Source organism: Oryza glaberrima, chromosome 3 (assembly GCF_000147395.1).
Source record: "Oryza glaberrima chromosome 3, OglaRS2, whole genome shotgun sequence".
In the NCBI taxonomy this organism is placed as follows: Eukaryota; Viridiplantae; Streptophyta; class Magnoliopsida; order Poales; family Poaceae; genus Oryza; species Oryza glaberrima.
Genome location: NC_068328.1, coordinates 10,061,069 through 10,081,752, shown reverse-complemented (window position 1 = coordinate 10,081,752; position 20,684 = coordinate 10,061,069). Strand labels below are relative to the sequence as shown.

General features: G+C 47.5%; 3 protein-coding genes across 5 annotated transcripts; all 3 read right to left on the bottom strand.

Moving 5' to 3' along the window:
- Positions 1 to 441: 441 nt before the first annotated feature.
- Positions 442 to 2,490, bottom strand: LOC127765241 (putative zinc finger CCCH domain-containing protein 21). Its single transcript, XM_052290098.1, has 3 exons — positions 2,485 to 2,490; positions 1,399 to 2,400; positions 442 to 753 (listed from the first exon to the last, which is right to left on the bottom strand). The coding sequence occupies exons 1-3, from the start codon at positions 2,488 to 2,490 to the stop codon at positions 442 to 444; spliced, it is 1,320 nt and encodes a 439-aa protein (XP_052146058.1).
- Positions 2,491 to 3,225: 735 nt separating this feature from the next.
- Positions 3,226 to 8,628, bottom strand: LOC127768385 (pentatricopeptide repeat-containing protein At5g50990). Of its 3 annotated transcripts, none has more exons than XM_052293960.1 (4): positions 8,239 to 8,560; positions 4,715 to 5,341; positions 4,079 to 4,284; positions 3,226 to 3,714 (listed from the first exon to the last, which is right to left on the bottom strand). In XM_052293960.1, exons 2-4 carry the CDS (start codon positions 5,239 to 5,241, stop codon positions 3,506 to 3,508), a joined length of 942 nt encoding a protein of 313 aa, XP_052149920.1. In that variant the 5' UTR covers positions 5,242 to 5,341; positions 8,239 to 8,560; the 3' UTR covers positions 3,226 to 3,505. The 3 variants fall into 3 exon arrangements, with proteins under 3 accessions (XP_052149920.1, XP_052149921.1, XP_052149919.1); XM_052293961.1 differs by lacking the exon at positions 8,239 to 8,560 and adding an exon at positions 5,669 to 5,976; XM_052293959.1 differs by lacking the exons at positions 3,226 to 3,714; positions 4,079 to 4,284; positions 4,715 to 5,341 and adding an exon at positions 5,350 to 7,669 and having other exon boundaries at positions 8,239 to 8,628.
- A 5,379-nt stretch (positions 8,629 to 14,007) lies between these two features.
- Positions 14,008 to 16,483, bottom strand: LOC127768700 (COBRA-like protein 7). Its single transcript, XM_052294326.1, has one exon. It carries the CDS (start codon positions 16,293 to 16,295, stop codon positions 14,280 to 14,282), a length of 2,016 nt encoding a protein of 671 aa, XP_052150286.1. The 5' UTR covers positions 16,296 to 16,483; the 3' UTR covers positions 14,008 to 14,279.
- Positions 16,484 to 20,684: the final 4,201 nt, after the last annotated feature.

Below are 20,684 nucleotides of genomic sequence, written 5' to 3'. Positions count from 1 at the left end.
TACTGTTTATGATTCGCCAGCTTCGTGCATCGAGTTGATCCTTTTACATTTACAGACACGGGCAAAGAGGTGGCTATAGGCTACTGAATTTGCTATGCAAACAGCTTTCCGGTCGACCTGATCCGGCACATGCAGATGCAGCAACGCTGCTAACCTACTCCCCATGGTGGTAGAAGCATCGAAACATGCAGGGGCACGCGCAGGATAAAAACAGGAAGGATCCAGGCTTTACATAGAGCCCAACCCAGTATGGCAGTATCCATGTGATGGGATGATAAGAAGCCCAGGGCTATATAGGCAAAGCATATCACATACGGCCCATTTGGCCCATCACGTGGCTAGACACTACCACGGCCCAAACGAGCTACAAGCAACGAGGCTTAAACATGAACAGCTTATGGGCTCAGGGAGGCGGCAAGGCGTGTTTACCTTGAACGCGGCCTAGTAGCAGAAGGACTCGGCGGCGGCGGCGCGGAGCGGGGAGTGGCGGAAGTGGCAGCGGTGGCCGTAGGGGCAGCCGGAGGCGGCGGCGAACATCTGGCAGGGGAGGGTCTTGTAGCGCGGGTGGCGGATGACGGGGCGCAGCTCCTGGAGGCCGTGCGCGAACCGGCAGCGCGCGCCGTAGGGGCACGCGCCGCGCTCCCACTTGTTGCACAGCTCCGTCTTCGCCGCGCCCTGCCTGTACGCCTCCACCTCCACCTCGCCGCCGCCCTTGTCCTCCTCATCCTCCTCATCCCCTGCTGCCGCTGCCTCCTTCGGTGAACATTGATTCCCCATCACAAAAATCAAACAGTTGGGGTGCGAAATCTTAAAGAAGTTTCTCCAGATTCAGTAATTAGACTTTCAGAAATATTGACAAGGCTGAAAGTTATTGCAAATGCAACTTAGAATTGAATTCAACACACTTTGATGCTTTGTATCATTGCTAACACAGATTGCCAGAACACGTGTAGTTTTGCAAGTTAAATGCTGACATTGTTACCATCTAATCAGTAATCCGAGGGATGAACCAATTTGCAGGAATTATTAGAAATCTGAATTATCTGTGAGGGTTCGTGTGCAAATATCCAACGAGATTCACTAACTAGACTTTCAGAATTAAGAGATTGACTGCTACCGCATTTGCAAATCTAGAATCGAGCATATCCAATTCAACATTGCTTCCTATCATTGCTAAATCACAAACAAGGCATCAAATTACCAAAGCATGTGTGGTTTGCAAAGTTTAATGCTGACAATGTCACCATCTAATCACATATGAACCAACTCTAAATTATCTGTGAGGATTAATGCTGGCATTCTCACCATCTAATCACATATGAACCAACTCTGAATTATCTGTGAGGGTTCGTGTGCAAATGTCTGACGAGCTTAACAAGCAAGGAATTGGGGGCTCACCTCCATCGCCTGAGAAGCGCGAACACGGAGGCGCTGTGGCCTGGCCTGCCCCTGCGGCTGCTTCTGAGAGAGGTAGCCCGGCGAACGAATGGAGATGCTCTTCGGTGCGCCCCCCTGTGCTGCTTCGTCCTCCTCTAGCTTCGGCGGAGCCATGGCGGATGCCTGCTTCCGCTGCTCGGATTCGAGCTCCTCGAGAAGGAGGGAGAGGTGGAGGTTCTCGGCGGCGAGACGGAGGCGCTCGCGGTGGAGGTCTGAGAGCTCGGCCGCGGCGTCGCGCAGGCGGAGGAAGCAGTCGTCGTAGCGCTCGGCGATCGCGCGCAGGAGCATCTCCGCCTCGCGCACCTCGCGCTCTCGCTCCGCCGAGGCCCCGAGAGGCGAGCTGTAGCCACCGCTCCGGCCGTCGGAGACGCAGGATGAGGGCGACGTGAGTGGCTTCTCCAGAGATGATGCCCATGGCAGAGAAGGGAAGCCGTCAGCGTTGCCGACGCCGCGGCTGTCGGAGACGCACGATGAGGGCGACGTGAGTAGCCTCTCCAGAGACGACGCCCATGGCAGAAAGGGGAAGCCGCCACCGTTGCCGACGCCGCGGTTGTCGGAGACGCACGTTGGGGGCGAGATGAGCAGCTTCTCAGGCGGGAACGCGCTTGTCGGCGAGCCGAAGCCACCGCCGCGGCCGTCGGAGATGCACGAGGAGGGCGACTCGAGCGGCTTCTCCAGAGTTGACGCCCATGTCAGAGAGCTGAAGTCGCCAGCGTCGCGGCAGTCGGGGATCTGCTTCTGCAGCGGGGACGACGCCCGTGCCGGTGAGTTGTAGCCACCACCACCACCTCCGCCGCCATCGGAGACGCTCGATGTAGGCGAGCGGAGCAGCGCCTCCACCGTCGACACCCACGTCGGGGATCCAGAACCGCCGCCGTCGAAGGAGAAGCAGGACGACCTCGCCGGCGAGACGAAGCTGAGCTCCCCCTCCATCGCCTCGCCCGCGCCACCCGAGATCCCAAGCTGCAAATGGAGCAGCAGAAGAGAGATGAGGCTAGGGTTTGGATCGATTCATCGAGAGGGAGACGACGAGCTCGCGGCGGTTACCTTCATGTGGCCGTTGGGTTGGGGAATTGGAGGGAAGCGGGAGGTTAGCTGCGGTTTGAGACTCGGGGGAAGTGACTCGATTGCCCCCGCCTTATATAGAAGTTCAGAACACGCTTCACCGCGGAAACTGCGAGGGCTCCGTGCTCAACGTTGCAATTGACCATCGCAATGATCTGTAATGAGATAAAAATGTTTGTTTGCAGTTAAAACCCTTGTTGTGGTATTGTCATAGTATATTTTAACTCTGAATAAGCATGCTATTAATTAATAGCAAAGGTTTTAGCTTACAGCCAGTGGCGGAGCAAACGCCCAGCTATGTCCCAGTAAATTAATCCTAATTACCTAGCTATTGCTAATCATTTTAATTACTAAGTCACTGACAGAAGCAGTAGTATAGTGTACATACATAATTAACATGCTTAGAACAAACTACAACTAACAAAGCAAATGCTCACCCCAAAATAATCTATAGATTTGTATATAATTAGGTACATTTTATAATTTATTGTTAGGCTTGCCCAGTCCCATAAAATGTCTAGATACGCCACTCTGCTTACAGCCCAGCATGGATGAAAATGAATTGACAAATCACTGAGCTCCTGACTCCGCTAGTCCGCTTGCGGAGATTACTCCGCTAGTACTCCTACTCAACAAGGGCAGAATAAATTTCTCTTTGTTACTTCTACGTGTCAGTCTATCACACAGGAGCTCATAAAATTGTCTGGAACAGGAGTACCACAGTGACTACAGATAGTCAAGAACGTTTCATTTCTTCCAGGTTGGAAACCAGGACATGTTTTGGTCTTTACAACTTTGAATAAATGTACGTCTAATCAATGTTTCAAGGGGCAACAAGTATCAGTACTAAACTAAAAATGATTAATATCACGGTAACGATCAGGCCTGCCTTATTCTGTTGTCGGAACAACATATGAGCTGGGATCTGAAACAACAGCACTGGATACAAGGACAATGAAACAATCCAGGTTTCTGTGTGATCCTTTCGGCGAGGCAACTGCAGTCATTTTCCAGGGCGAGGGGTTGAAAGATCGGAAACCCGGAATGACCTCTCAAGGAGCTGAGGAACAGTTAGTTTCAGCTCGAAGGTCAACTTCTGGAGAACATAGCAGAGGGTGATCACATCCTGCATTGCTCGATGAGCGCTCCCTGCCAATGGGATCTTGTAGTGCTCCCTCAGATTGTCTAAAGATACAGACTTCAGTTTTTCCCCTGCAAATAAAATAACAGGAAGGTTTTACTTTCAGTCACCTGCTTTGCTCCCATATTATGCCTTCTTTCTCTTGCAGTAAAAAAGAAAAAAAGAAAAAGAATCCAGTGATAAAAACTGAACTTTCTTTAGAGAAGACCTAATATTGCTAACTTAACTTTATTTTTGCCTCAGGATTCAACATAACAATTAAAATCACATGAATGCTTATGAAAAGTTGGAAGTTGAATAGCAAAACTAGTTTGTTTTGCTAGTTACACTGTAATATCAGGGTGAACTGTAAATAGTTCTAATCTCTAGCAGTGCAAATTAGTCAGAAAAGTTAAGTTCATGCAAGTAAACAGAACACTTGACAAAAGAACGTACCATCAGAATCAATCAATTGCCTAGCAATTGGAAGTGTATCTACAAATAGCCAGTCACCAGGCATCTCTATTTTACTCCGTTGGAATTCATACATGAGAAATGGTACATCAAAGCTACGTCCATTATGAGCGACCCACAGAACTGGTTTATCAGCCATTTGACGACTCAAAACATACTGTAATAGAATAGGGATAAACTCCCGAAATCTGCATAGCCAGAAAAAAGAACAACTATAATTATTACAGAACATAAAAAGTCCAACGTAATCAAGTTTTGGCATCCTAGTGCTCAATGACTGAAGCTTATACTAAAGGGAGATGATTAAAAGAGGCACCTATCCCAGAAAAAGGAAATGGAATTTTGATATCAGTTTACATTTCTTCTAGCGCCGAATTTTCGGAATATCTAGAAGAGGGAACCTTTTTTTTCAGAAGACAGCATCACAATAAAAAAATGGCAGGTCAATGGTTGCAAGCAAGGAAAGATACAATATCTAGTTTGCAACTAGTCCACTGTTCTCTCGGATGCCCTTTTACAGTTTTACTTCCACACTTTCCTTATTGCATGAAAAGTACAGTTTGCATAAGAAGAAATAATTTAACAATATCAACTGAGCATCTGTTGAAAATGTCATACCTTGGTATATCAGGTTTGCAGACCATGCTGCTGCTAATACCATGAACATATGCATTTTTTATCTCTCTCTCAGGATTTATGAGTGTCTGGATAGTGCTATTCTTTCCTCCCATAAGATCCCGAACAGCAAACTCAATGATTCTTTCATAGCGGCGTGAGAAGCCTGTAGTTTCAATATCAAAAACAAGGATAGTTGCAGGCCAATCGGTCTTCACTCCGGAAACCTTTTGTGGAATATTGTAGCATTGAAGTGATTTAAGATGCTCAAGATCTGACTGTTTGAGCACTTCAATCAATGACTCAACCGATTCACTATGCAAATGACGGCTGGTTTTGAATGACTGCTTACTTTCTTTTCTTGTACTTCTTGCTAGTATTGTCGTACTGATTGGTCGAGTTTTATTTCCTCTGTTCTGAAGTACAGTTCTATAGATTAATCCGCATTTAAGCAAACTGGTACTAGAACAGCTTCCTATTGAATTCCTTAGTTGATGGAAGTTCCCACAGAAAATAGAATATAAAGACATTGCACAAACAGTGTAAATGGGGCATCAAAGGTATTCCTACACCTATTTATTTGTAGAAACTTGATATTACTGAATACAGAATGTCCCCTCACTGTTAATCCTGAAACAATAAACAAAGAATAACTTTAGTTGGAAAAATTAAACTAGTCGGAGCAGAGATGTACAAGAATACAACCAAACAGAAAAGAAAGCAGCCATCATATGCTGTGAGCCTGTGACACATCAACTCCACGAAAGCAACCAAAAAAGTGCGAAGATGGCAGAAGTGCAGAAAATGCCATACTCCAGTAAAAATTTTCCATGACACACATGGAAAGCCATAAGAGCATCAAAGTCAATTAGAAAATACAAAAAAACCCAGAAGATAATCTTTTGATCTTTCTATTGTGGGTGACAGGCTTCAAGTCTGTAGGATACTTGTACATACTTGGTGGGTGCGTGTATAGTACACAATTTCATGTATGTGTGCGCTGGTTTACCCATATTTCCATTGTTTCATGTCACCTGCTGTGCAGACAAAATGATAATACCATGTATTATAGGGGTCATATATTGGCATAGTCACATAGACCACCCATGACTCCACAAGGGAAAGTAGTTATATCCACTGGTTCTACTTGTACCTCCTGTCAGAACTGTTGATATGATGCTAAACAAATCAATTCTGTAGTTCTCCAAACAGTACTGACCAACAATCTTTACAGGAGCAGCATCTGCCTCCAAAACAGGAATTACCAATAATCTTTACAGGAGCAGCATCCACCTTCAAAACGGTGAAATCGAACTCTATCCCTCATAATTATAACACGACAAAGTACCTTCGAGACTATCTTCATCCATTCATGACAATCACTGCAAGTCTGCAGATTCTTTGACACCATTATCTCTGTCCTTGGCATTGTCTTAAGGATACTATATGCCACCGCTAGCTTCTCACTGTGGACGGTAAGGTTTTCTTCTCTTTCCTCCTCAGAGACATCTTTGGACACTAGTTCAGTCAATGGAATATATCCTTCACTCTTGGCCTTGTTTGATAACCGATGCAACACTTTATAAATGCCATCAGTGTCAGGATGAGATCGGTCACCAGCTTTAAATTCATGGGTGCTCCTCCCTAACTCAACCCAACTCAAGCCCTTGCTCTTCCTAATACCCTTTTTCTTCCTCTCTTTCCATACTTCCTCTGAATCTTCCCATCTATTCGCAGATGAGTAGATGTTTGAAAGAAGGGTATAGTCACCACTGCCCTGGAACGCTATCTCCTTGACGGTGATCTCACCTAGTTTAGTTTGCCGGTACCTGCAACAAGCACTGAGTAATGCCCTCCATATCACAGCATCAGGTTTCACATTCATTGTCTTTACCAAGTCATATGCTTCATCCAGTAGCCCAGCTCGTGACAAAGTATCCACCATTGCACCATAATGTTCAATCCTCGGAGTGATAGAATACTTTGTAGTCATTGCTTCAAAGTATTGACGAGCCTCTTCAACCATGCCGGAATGGCTGCATGCTGTCAAGAGTGCAACAAATGTAACCCCATCAGGAACAAGACCTTCACTTTCCATCTCACGGAAGAACATCACCGCATCAGATCCAAGACCATGTGCTGCCAGGCCACCAATCATTGTGTTCCATACAGAGACATGGTTTCTCTTAATTGTCTTGAATATCCCAATTGCCACGTCAATTCTTCCACATTTTGCGTACATATCAACAAGTGATGAACTTAAAATATGGTTCATTTCCAATCCCAGTTCAGCCATTAGTTGATGAACCCACATACCATAACAACGGGCACCAGCTTGAGCACAAGCTGATAGGACTGAGGAGAATGAGAAGCCATCAGGCACTAGACCTGAATTGACCAACTTGCTGAAAATATTCATTGCATCTTTCAGGCAGGAGTTCCTTGCTGTACCTGCAATCATTGAATTCCATGAGACCAAATCCTTGACAGGCATCCTCTTGAAAATCTGATATGCCTTGTCTATCTGTCCACACTTCAAGAATCCCATGAGCATCAAATTTCCATAAAAGGGTTCGGCACTCCACTCCAGCATTAGCCAAAATAGTTTGCAAGCTTCCATCACGCGACCATGATCAATGTATAATTTGAAGAGATGAGTTACTATACGTTGATTAGATAGCAGGCCAAATTTAACGAGATGGGAATGGATTTCCATGATAGCATAGATATTTGAACATTTTGCACAAGCCTTGAGAAGGAGCACATATGTTCTGTAATCAGGGCAGAAAGCAGTGAAACGAAGCATACTGTTGTAATCTGTCAGTGACTTTTCCGGAGATCCTTTCTCCAAAGAAGCTCGGAGGATGGCATTAGTGTATGGAAAGATGGCTCTAACTGGATATCTCCTCAAACAGTTTGTGTAGGACATTGTGCAAATAAGCTTCTCAAATGCGATCACTACAATGCAGACACAAAATAGGCAATTTCACCAGGCAGGTAAGTGTATAAACATTTTCTGCAACCTAATGTAATTCACAGAATACCATCAACGAGACAACGATAACCAGGCAACATGGATAAGATGAAATTCAAACATCATGCTGAAAATTCACCCTGCTTTGAGTAGTGAACATGCTTGGTTCACACAAGATGATTGCAAACCCATTCCAAATCACAACTCACAACACTCGATTACCAAACTTATTCACGGTTCACACATCAAGTAGCCAACCCCGGACCTAGATCATGACCAGCGTACACTGCTATGAAGGGGACATGCTGAAAGAAACACAGAAAAAAAAAACCCAGAATTTTTCAGGACCGCTAAAACTAGGAAAAGGGAAGATACACACAACAATCAAAATGCACGAAAAAAAAAAGGAGCACCACCAGAGCTAATTACAGATCAAACAAACAAGAAGGCCTCCAATGCCCCAACGCAGCACAGGTGCTCGACGGAATGCCTGAACAGAGACTAACCAAAGCAACACAAGCCAATGCCCACCGGCAGCGAAGGGATGACGCACCTGAGCACCCCGCAGGGCCGAGCAAGATCCACCGAGGCGGCGGCGACCACCGGGTTCCGGGATCACGGAAGAAAGAAGAAGGCAGGACGAAGCAAGAGATGGGAAAGCGACTGAAGCAAGGTATATGCCCAACCCACCCACGGAGATGCGCGGAGCGGAAGCGTGGGGTGTGCTCAGGAACGGACACCCATGGGCGCCGCGGGGGTGGGGGTGGTGGTTGGGCGCGGAGGAGGAGGAGGCGCCCGCTGTTGCCGGATCAACCGCACCGCCAACGTGGGCGCGTGGGGCGCGGGGGATGGGTGGGGGGGAGGGAGGAGAGGAGAGGAGAGAGTGGCGCTTCCGCCGCAAGTGGCAAAGCGAATACGGCGTGTGTGCGCTTCAGAAAATGGAAAGAGGTTTTTCTGGCTTCGAAATGGTTGGCTGGTTTTCGGTTTGCTTCAAGGCACGGCGCTCTGCACGTGGTCCGTGCCGTTTTGGTTCTCTCTCCAGATGTGGGCTTCTTGTTGGGCTGGGCTTTTGAGGTTGGGGGATTTGGGTGGGGAATAAGTTCACTTTGGGTACTTCTATTTGTCGTCCAGTCCGATTTACGTCCCCTGGTCACAAAACGACGGGTCCCCCAACTTACGAAACCGTTTAAATGATGTCCCTCAGTAGTATTGTGTCCGGTTTTGGCTGAGGCGGCGCCTACGAGGCTCCTTTTGACTAGGTCTTTGTCCAACGTATCATTGATGTAGTGCTTGCGTGATAATTAGATAAAATAATAATAAAACCCGTGGGACCCACATGTCAGTTTCACAAAAAAAAATAAAAAAGGTGGGCCCTATGTGGACCCACACATCATCCTCGGAGCATCTCCAGCGTGAAAGTAAAATCGATTTAAGGCAGAGAAAAGCGAACCATACACATTGTGGCAGCCGACTCATGGTGTCAGAAAATAAAAATCGAACTCTAAGTTGAAGTCGAACTCTAGGGAGAAAAAATATTTGTTGTCCATACATGCATAGAAATTAGAAAGTAGACACACTGATTGGTTGATGGATTCTTTTTATGGCCCCACAAATTGATTTCACACTGCAGCTATCGATTTCACTCTCCATTCGACTTCAATCAATACAATGGTCGAACCAAACACTGTGGTTGCTCTCACTACCATCTTCTCTCTATCTTCTATGTCTATCCTCTCTCTCCCTCTTCTCTCTCTCCAGCCGGCGGAGCGTGGTGGGCGGCAACCGGAGCAGGCGAAGTCACAGCGATGGCCGGAGGGACGCGGGGCACCACCGGCGAGAGGAGAGGAGCCGCCCGCGGCCCGTCGCTGCTCCGCCCTCAGCTCCGCCCACTGCTGAGATGGTTGTCCTCACCGGCGGCCACTCCATCGGCAAGGCCAAGTGCTTCTTCATCGAGGTCGACATGGCCCCATCGACATGACCTACTGCTCCAACATCACCGCCTTCTGCAACGGCTAGGACGGCTACATGGGAGCCGTCCCACTTGATCCCATCACCCCCAACCTCGTCAATCCCAACTTCTTCGACCTCGTCATGGCCAAGAAGATGCCGCTCACCGTCGACCACCTCATGGGGATGGACCGAGGACGTCATCCGGATCAGCTCGCTAAACCTCGAGGAGATGATGGGCTCCTTTGCGCCGGCCAACGAAAGGCCCCTTCCATCGTCTCGAAGTCCAGGAAGGTGGCAGCAGGCGGCGCCATGGAGGAAAGAATGGCGGCCGGTGAGGCAAAGACGGTTGCTACGGACACTGAGAGGAAGCCAACCAGGACGGCGCCGACTGTGAGGAGGACAACGTCGGCTGAGGAGAAGACCCCTCCTAGCGTCTACAGGTCGGCAAGCTCTGCCCTTTTTCCTCGCCGGCCACTACTCGTCCTCCCACCCTTCCAGCCGCCGCCGCATGGATCCCGGAGGAGGAGATGGGGAGGCCACCGCTGGGTCGCCGCATTGGGGAGGAGACAGCGAGATTGGGGAGGAGGACTGGAGGAGACGTGGGTCCCACCGTAAATAATTTATTTTTAATCGAACAATCACTTGCATGTGGGTCCTAGGTTTTTTTGCCATGTCAAACGCCACGTCAGCTAAAACCAGGCACTATACCACGTGAGAGATCTTGTTTGCACGGTTTTTGTAAGTTGGGAGATGTGTTGTATCTGGTTTTGTGCTGCAGGGACGAAAATGAGACTGAGCGACAAATAGAGGGACCTAAAGTGAACTTATTCCTTTGGGTGGACGCCGAATTCATCTCGTTTCGTCTCTAATTCTTTCTCTGCAGCAATAATAAGGATTGGTGTTGCACAGCACAGCCGCATGGTAGCGGCTGCCGGCTGGTACCCAACAGCTAAGTCGACGCGCCACCGCCTCTAGAGTCTTGACTAGGTTTCTGAGCTTCTAGGCAATACTTTATCCATCCCATATTAAATTTGTTTTTAGCTTCTTTCATTATCATAAAATAACTTTATTTGTTAAGTAATCATTGCATTGAAGTTGTGAAAGTAGGGAATAATTATATTGAGAATAGATAAAGTGATGAATGGTTGCATTGTGATTTGATAAAGTAGTGGTTTTCTAATCTTTTTATTTTTTTTATTGATATGTGTTTGATGGGTGAAAAATGAACATATTTTGGGACGGATATACTATTTGGAAAACTATAAATTGTAGAAAACTAAGAAATTGTAGGGAAAAAATAGAAAATAGAAAAGATAACAGGATGTTAGGAGCCATGCGTGATATTTTGGCATGACCTTTGCTATGCTTCGAAAATTAAAATAACATAAAAAACTACTCTACAAAATCCCATGGAAATGGGATAAGTAGATAACGATTCAGTCTTATTCGAGCCTTCGTCATCCTCCCCCTCCTCCCCCTTTTTTCCCCTCTCCTCCTCTCCACAAAGAGCTTCCCTATGTAGGCATGGCAACGGTGGAGCAAGCCCCCAAGAACGGATCTAGAGGCATGGGCCCTCTTCACTGCTTGATCCAGTCCGAGCGCATGTCAGCAACAAGGATAGCGGACGGCACCAATCTCGTGGCCTCCTCCATTTCATGCTTTTGAGGCATGGCGACACCCATTGGAATCTAGCTCTCATGGTAACCAGGGGCAATCAGAAGAAGCGAAGCCATTAGGAAGGACGTTGATTGGCGTGGGCTTCTCAACCTCCTCCTTCTAGGCGTGTTGTCGAGAGTGATGGAAGGGTGTGACCAATGAAGCTTCTAGATATGGTGTTTTCATTGGCAGCGATATGATGGTGAGCCATCATGCTTCTCGTTGGAGTTTGTGCAGGCATGTTGCATGTACAATAGGTATCATACCTAGTACCCTAGGTACCAGGATGGCAGGATTAGTACTTGCGAGGTAGCAAGTACCAAGCATCAGCGTCTCCTCTCATATTCTCTCTTTTTCTCGACTTGACCCTTGTTCCTTGCTACTGCTGCCGCGCTGGCTCAAGGCGCGAGGACGCAAGCACGAGGAGTAGGGGCAGGATGACGTTAGCCTCCATAAAAGTATCTCGTTCGAATGGTATCATGTGCCCGTCTTGAAATAAAGTAGGAATCACATTTTTCCCTCAAGCGGACTTTAATGGGCTTCATGAATAGTGTTCACTATTGGCCTAGCCCATCTGTCTATTTTTTCTATTTTTAGTCTCAGTTTCAGTTCGGCTGCAATACATGGAGTTAACTTAGTACATTTCATAGAACCTTATTATCAGATAGAACTACAAACTCGGTATTACTTATATGATTTTTTTTATTTTATTTTTTTTTCAAATCTAAATTCGAACTAATTTACCAAAATTTACCGGCAGTTTCCGCTGCTGGTAAGATAAACCTTGGTGGAGAACTGGAGACTGCCGATTTGCAATTGTGGGACTCCTCGTTGTTGGAAAAGCTGAGGCATAGCAAAGATCGCATTGACTTGAGATTTGCTCTAGTTTGGTTCTCTTTGCGTCCACTTAGAAATCAAGAATCAAATACCGTTCTCGCTGAAGGAAAGATCAACGAGAAAAGCAGAAGCTAACAAACACTGTACTTTTCAAAACGACCATAATCAGCTACTTTCAGAAGTTTCCAGTGGAATATTGCCCCTAGCACGTTTACATCACCGTCACTTTGATTTGTGATCACTGGCCAGTGTGAACCCCATCACTTGACCTAATAAGTCAAAGTAAAAGCTAAAATTTAAATTTTCAAACTTAATTTTAAAATTGATTTTAAGATATTTTCAACGTATTTTTTTAATATTGGTTTTTAAATCGCTACGAACAAATATATTATTTTTTATTTTCTAATAAGCCAAAACGGCTTATTGGGAAATACTTTGTATGAGCACCCGATGAGGCTCTAACTCGCAGCATAGGGGACTTTTTTTTATGGGGAGGATGTTCTGGGTTTTGACTCCATCAAGAAGTCTATGTTTACTCGTAGCATTAACGCCAGGACGTCTGAGTTCTTAAGGAGAAAGATCAGCTAGAACCAGAACACCCCGCATGTGTTAAAAGAAAGTCAACCAAATGATGCTCAGCTTGCACCAACGGTAGCGCAGGATTTGCAGCATCATGCTCCGCATGAATGAATCAATAAAAAAAAATATTTATTCCTCAAATCACTTTTCAGCATGTTAGTGCCATCAGTCCTGGCTACATCTAGCAGTACATCACTTCGTCAAATTCGTACCGTCATGCCAGATCATTTTGGTTGCTGGACCTTCGATTTCCATATTGCTGAGCAATGCAGCTACATCATTTTGTCAATCCACCCAATTACATTGCCTCCTGTTTTCACAACTAGTAGATGACTAAAACATGAAACAGTGGTACCGTGTGGACAAGCTCTCACGTGATGCAGAATCATAGTAGGTTTTGAACACATCAGCTTTTGACAACATCAACAACCTGTACAGTTAGAAAATGTCAGCAATCGGTAGTCCCCAGGGTTTAACGCAGTCTATATCTAAAACACGGTGTTTGTTGCGTTCCACCACCTGGCACGAACAAACCACCCCAATCCTGCATGCATATAAGCATAAAACAAACACATGATCGTGCGTGCCAGTTATGTTATCTCAGGTTTGACATGGACATATAACACATTGATATTGCGTGCAGAGATGATAATACGCTACTCCTCCTCAGCTGCAACTCGGAACAAGTCTGGACTCTGGATGGAGGAGATGGTCAGAACCAAAAGGACGTTGCTGTTAACTGAATTGTGCGATGTCATAAGATTACTAGAGAAAACAATATCTATCCTGTATACCAGTATCGTCCGTTTCTTTGATTCGGCCAATGCTCATAAAGAAGGGCATAAGATTGTCAGCTGCAAGTTGCTTTCAAGAAAGCGAAAGGCTTCTTGCTGTTTGAAACCTGAACGTTGCAAAAAACTATAGGCTTGCAAAGTTGCCAAATGGTTTGAAATTACATTGGCACTGAATCTGTGGTCCCCAGCTAACCCAACGGCCATTTCGAGCGTTATCCTCCAAACATGTTTTGAAGTTTGTATACAAGAAGCATACGAACATTCATTTAGTTCGTATTTAATACTGTAGAGATCTGATTAAGAAGCATCCAATGTTGCTCCCACTTGCAAGAGCAACAGTTTCAGAATTACTAGTACCAAGTATCGTATGGTATGACAATAAACTGAAGAGAGCAGCTTAGCTTCAGAAAAGCAGACAGAAAATTAGCAGACATACGGTTTGATGGCAAAATGTATTTTGTATATAACATAACTAAACATAAGACATTCCTGGCAACTACACCAACTTAAATCAGAGATGTACAATATCACTCATCTTGATGTAAACATGTAGTAATAAATATCATCAGGATTCAGGAAAGTGATCCTAATGCTATGTTGCAAGTCTGCAACAATGTTTCCTCCCCCTATGTGTTCATCTCGCCGCACAATTGCTGCCAGATTCTGCTACATAGCAACCATTACGCATCTAGTAAACCGCCAGAAACAAAAAGGTTTCTTACAAATGGCGTCGATCCAACCACCTGAAAGAATGAAAGAATCGGAGCAACGGCCAGGATTATTGCTGAAGCAATACGAAGGCCGAAGCAGCCAGGACCAAAACCAGTGAGAGGACACTGCTGAGATGGGTCCTGAATCCACTATTGCTCATTGGAATCCTCTGAGGCATTGCACACTCGTCGCCGTTGAAGAAGACCTTTGAAGGGAAACCATCTCCAGCAACAACATTGATGCCAGGAGTCAGCTTCTTGGTGAATGAGAGCACTGACTGCTGCTTCCCAGGCACAAGGTAGTCTGATCCACTCATGTTGGTCTGCTTCACCAGGTAATTGAGCCCCTCAAGACCTTGCATGAAGATGGTGTTCTTGCCAACTGATGTGCTATTGAAAGAGTACGCCTTCTCAAAACCATCATAAGCCTTGTCCATGACAATAGCAGCAAACCAGTTTGCCAAGTCGACATTGTCCCAATTGAACAATGTCATCCGAGCGCTCCAGCCCTTGTTGTAGTCTGTAGATATGTGCCAATTGATGCTCACGCCACAGTAATCACCACAAGGCATTGGCTTAGGCACATTGTAGTGCTTCAACTCGGCCCATGCCAATGCCTTCTGTGTGCGATTGTCGAATGGCACAAGCAGCGCCTCGGGTGGCAGGAGCATGGATTGAGCAGTCGTGCTGCAAGTAGGACCCCGCTGGTTTGACGGACACCCACAGGCGCAGGTGTTGCAGGGGATCACTGAATCATTGTAGTATGCCGAGAAGGTTACACAGCACTTCGGCTTCGCCCCCTTACTCGTGGTAATGTTGCAAACCACCTGCCATGTCGCGATCGCCAGAGTCGTTGAATCAAGCCCGCTTGGATCAGGGAACTCTGTGGGACTGACGGGCACCGGCTGGCCACAGGTGTAGTCTGGGTTCAGTGATGATGCACCGGCGATCTTGAAATTGGCCGGTGGGAAGAGCTTTGTCCGGTTCAGGTCCGGTGGCATCTTGAACACCTGCATTTGGAAGGCTGATTTCGACTGCGTCTCATCCATGGACTTCGGCAGGATTGTGCCATTCCTGCAGCAATGGTCAATCTTCCCAATCTGAGTGTCATTGTACCTGGACAGAGGCAGGTCAAGGATCACCGGCTTCTTGTCGCAGTTGAGCACCTGGGAGAAATCAAGGCTCTGATAGTACTGCCCTGCCGCCCCATAGATGCAGCCGGTCGTGTCCTTCTCCGATGGGTACGCACCCTTCATCGAGTAGATGAACTCGCCGCGCCGCCACTCCCAGGAAAGCCGCCAGTTGTCGAGGCGGCCGAGCTTGGCGTTGTTGTCGAGCGTGACGAGCGCGAGGTAGCTCGATGGGTAGGCCTGGAGCACGTCGTAGGTGATGACGAGGTCGCCGGTGCCGCGGGGGAGGAAGTTCTTGGTCGGGTCGGTGGCGTTGGCGTCGATGACGGTGGCGTTGGCCTCCGCCTCAGGGGTGAGGACGCAGCAGGTGGAGAGCACCCCGGAGGAAACATTGGTCTCCTGGGGGCACCTGTACGCCGGGTCGTCGAGCGATAGCGCCGTGGGGAGCGGCACGAACGGCCCTGGCCCGGCGAAGAGCGTGCCGACGATGCCGACCGAGGCCTGGATCTGCGAGATGTCCCCCGCGGTGGCGATCGGGGTGAGGAGGTCGGTCTGCGGGTAGCCGGAGAACGACGTCGCGTTGCCGGCGTCCTGGGTGGTGTTGTACGGCATCTCGCCGCCGCCGGTGAGCACGGCGCCGTCGACGCCGACGAGGATCTCCCCGTACCCGAACGTCACGAGCATCGCCCACGACTTGAGCGGGCGCGTCCCGGAGTTGAGCACGGTGGCGTTGGCCCTGAACGAGTAGGGCTGCTTGTTCCTGTCCGCCACGTAGGGCCGGATCTTGGCGCGGCCCTCGAAGTTGTAGGTGAGCAGGATGCCGTTGCAGTCCGGCGTGGGCGCCGGTGCCGCCGCCGCCGCCGCGGGGGTCGGCGACGGCACCTGCCCCTGCGCCGCCGCCATCTCCGCGACCAGCACCAGAACCCCAAATACAACAACAATACACCCCGCCATGGCCGAATCAGGAGCTAGCGAATGCGGGAATTTGGGGGGAGGGATGCGAGGACGCGAGGTAGAAGAAGAAGAAGAGTCGATTGGAAAACCGCGTGCACACACACAGCTGGGGATTTGGGGGAAGGTGGTGGTGGCCTGGTGGGTTTGAACTGGGGGAGCGGCGCCGCGTGCGTCAGCAGCTTGCTGGCTGCTTCCTTCGTCTCCGTGTTTTCCCCTTGCTAATAAAAACTCAAAAAGAAAAAAAAACTGTGTGGTTTTTGAACAAAAGGGCGTGGAAAGCGACGGCGGCCGAGAGAGACGAGGAGCGTGGAGCCGATGAGGCGATGATTAACTGGGCGACTTCTCACTGACGAGTGGGCCCGTGGAGCGGAGACTGCTCAAACGGTAGGGTTTTTCTTCTTCGGGCCGCGTGGCGAGACACGGGGTGAGCCGTCCGATGCTAGCTAGGGCAGGAACGGACGGTCAGATATCAGGCTGGCGTTTGATCTTGGGATGGATGGGTGGGCCCACGCATGTGCCGATGAGACGTATTGTTTGGCAAGGTCGGGTGACCCCACCGCCCACACATGTGAGGTTCGTGCAGGGTGCTCTCCTGCTCGCAAGGTCGGTTGATGACTCGGTGAATCAAGCAGAGCAGAGGGTTCATGAGGATTTCGGCATTTCGCGATGGTTCCGGTGTGAAGGAAAAATGGAAAATTGATGTGGGGTCGAAAACGAAGCAAAATGCGTAGCTAATCAAGCAGTTTTTGCTAACAAATCGATGAGGATTATTGCGCATGAATTGTTAGTTGTTACTCGTCCAGGCTTCCATCTATTGCGGTGAATAAAAAAGCTAAAGAGTAATTGACTAACATAAATAAGCAACACGGAGAACAAGTCCATAGTAGGAGTATTATCTATGCACGCCTGCTAATAACGACGTGTTCGCACGGGGGTCGGTGGCTCGACGTTGATCGAGTTGACGTGAGATTTTCTCCTCGTACCGGAGCCAAGCAGGAACGTCGCGTGCGGCATGCACGTACGAAGTCGAACCGGTCTGCCTGTGACACAGCCAGATGTGAGGACCTGTCGCGGTTTGTACCCGTACGTCTCGATGATGCCTCAGCTCAGCGAGCAGCCGAGCACTCGGCGGAGCCAGCTGATGAGCTGAATCCCGGCCCGAACAGGTGCCGCGATCCCTTCACTTTTGTACCGTCAATAGTTTATTGGTTCATTCCGCTAGTTTGCCGCGACATGTGGACGTGGTCTCACGTTCATCGCCGTGATTGCCGTTGATTCCGTCTCTGTGTGCAACATGCAGAGGGTGCTTGTCTCCGTGGTCGTCGCAACCTAGGTAGGACAAGTGTATCAGGCCAAATTAGGTCGGTCCCACGTGTCCATAAACAGTGTCTATGATGCCATGTTAATAAGACATCACAATAGAAACTACACTCTATAACCCATGGTTTCTTAAAGTGGGCCACTAATAAATACATCATCTCTCTTCTCTACCAATCATATTTATTCTTCATCTATTATGAAAACACTATTCTCTCCCAGTCTAGTGCATAGGTTCTCGTGTTGAAGTTGTGCCTTGCATGAGACCCAGTTTCTTCCTCTCTTCACTCTCTCTCTTAATTAATACAGTGCAACATAAGCTAAAAGTTCTATATGACAATGTAGTTAATGCCGTAGACACCATCCTAGATGGAGGGTTAGGACTGCCCTTAGCCCCGAAATGAGCAAGGAAAGCAAAGGTTCCGTCTCCCTCTTCCTTATCTTTTACTCTTTGATTAAATCGTCTCCCTCAATCATAAAATTAGCATAACGTCTCATTAATATTTGAAAATCGGTGCAAATTATCTCCTTTGATGGTTTTTGAAAGCGGATTATGCTAACATGATAGGTTAATCACGGTTGACATACTTGAGTCAGTAGGTGAGTCCCACATGTTAATGATTTACACCTCATCCCATCTTCTTTGTCACCCCTCTCTCTCTCTCCTCAGTTCCCTCTTCCCTTGCCGACATGGGTAGTCTCGCTGGGCGTCACGCTAAACACGAGCTCGTGAGCCTTTGTTTGCTCTTCTTTCTTGTCAATTTGTCTTAAATCCTTTTGTTTTCTGGTCTTTCGAGATGAGAACTTAAAAATACTCCATAGATGCAACCCATCTAGTCAGCTCGCCAATGACCTGTCATGGTCACTAACCATGAGCTCAATGGAGTGCTCTCGCTGTGGTGTTGGTCGTCTGCATCATGTGACATCCTGGGCTAATTGGGATGTGGCATATATGGCCCATGACTGTTGTGTGCAATTGATTAGTATCTACTTACTAATTGAGTAAGAGTGGAACCAATTTATAAAGGCTTATCTCTTCAACCATATTACTCCTGAATTAACTCTTTTATAGAAAGCGATGACGAAAGCGTAAGTGGGGTGGTATGTGTAAGTGGGACTTGTCTGTCAGATGGATTGGGCTACGTGGTTGTTGAGGACAGGGTTGTTATAAATGGTATTATAGCCGACCCTAGCGGTTGTGCATATGGGTTAATGTGCGAGCAAATGAGTATATGATGCATGGCGCATGTGACCACTGTGCGAGACATATGGCGCCGACGCTGGACGCACGAACATCCGCTGAGAGGGGGCACGTTCCTGGACATTTGTATATATACCTGTGTGGCTATGTAGGTAAGTTGAACCATCAGAAATGTAGGCTCCTTTGCAAGAGATGTACTTGACATACCGGCCTAATTGGGATGTGACATGTGTGGTCCATGAATCCTCTATGCACTTGATTAGTAGCACCTTGCTAGTAGAGCGAGTTGAATCCAATTCAAATATGGGTGGTGCCTGATCAATAAAATACTTAGGTTTATGGCACTGGTACAACTCGACAAATTCAAACCCCGCATGGGACAAGAGAATAACAAGGCTCAAATTAGTATCACCTTGCTAATGGAGCAATAGTGAATCAACTTATCCCTCCAACCATATTATTCCCGAATTAATCTTTTACACGAAGTGATCATGAAGTGCAAATGGGTTGATATGCGTAAGTGGTCCCGCGCTGTCGAAAGGGTCGGGTTGTGGTTCTAGAGGGCGGGTTATTATGCATCAGGTGGTGATTGGTGGCTCAAGGGTGGCATCAACATCATGGTTGTCAAGCAACTCTGCTAGGCGCCTATTCCATAACGGGAGTTTCGCGACAAGTTAGTCGCGATCGCCACTCTCCATCACAAGAACCTCACATCGCTTCGTGCCTACTTCTACAGCAGGCAATAGTGCTATGCACACCGCGCGCCTAGGCTCAACGTTGTAAGTTGTGGACGGCCATCGGTGACACGTAGCATGGCAAGATTTGTGTGGACAGCCTCGGGGGAAAGATGACGGGGCGGCACGCGTGGTAGCGAGGACCATCATCATCACAAGCGCTATGTGTCCCCACTATCACCGTCCGCTTCTGCCCACCAACCACTCCCTCTTCTGTGGTGACTGCGACACCAGGGCGACGTGTCAAGACTAAGAGAGGAGTTGTGAGGCTAATAAGTGGGTCCCTCCATTTTTTTACCCTTTCTCACATATATGTGGGGAGACTTTCTATTTTCAATTCCTTTAGTGACTAGGCTGCCACAATAGTATACTTGGACCAAGTCAGCATAAACTACTTTACAAACCATTAAAGGAGTCAATCTGTATTGGTTTTTTATGTCGGGAGAGGTATTATACTCGGTTTTACGGATGAGGGATGTGATTTGATCAAGTATAAGATTTCGAGGATGGAAAATTAGACTTATTCCGGAAAGATATGCGGATAGGAAATATATGTGGGCCAAAAGTTACGTTCAGAAAGGGCCAGCTTTTTACAAGGCCCAGTTCGTAGCAGGCCCAGTCATCTCCACGTATGCATCTTATATGGGCTGTTCAACCAATTTGGGCTACTCATCCATAAGTCGTATACTTCCATAAGCCTAGACCTTGCCGCCACTGCCAACGGCTGAAACTCATGGGCCTCGGCGATATTCCTGTTCCTCGCGATGGATATGTTCTTGTACGATTTTGCAAGGACACAATAGGCTCAATTCACGAGAATATTTAACTATTTGGCACTTTTAGCCTGCGTTAGTTCCCGCCGTTCTCAACTCCCGTCCTCGTTTTCCACGCGCGCACTTTTCAAACTGCTAAACGGTGTATTTTTTAAAAAAAAAATTCTATACAAAAGTTGCTTAAAAATCATATTAATCCTTTTCTTTAAAAAAGCTAAAACTTAATTAATCTCGCGCTAAACGTTGCTTCGTTTTGTGTGCCGGGGAGTGAGCAAGTTTAAGAGCAAGTATAATAGTAGGCTATAAGCCGGCTAAATGCTGAGTTGAGAAGAAAAGAGAGGAGAGAGAGAAGAAGCGGGCTGTA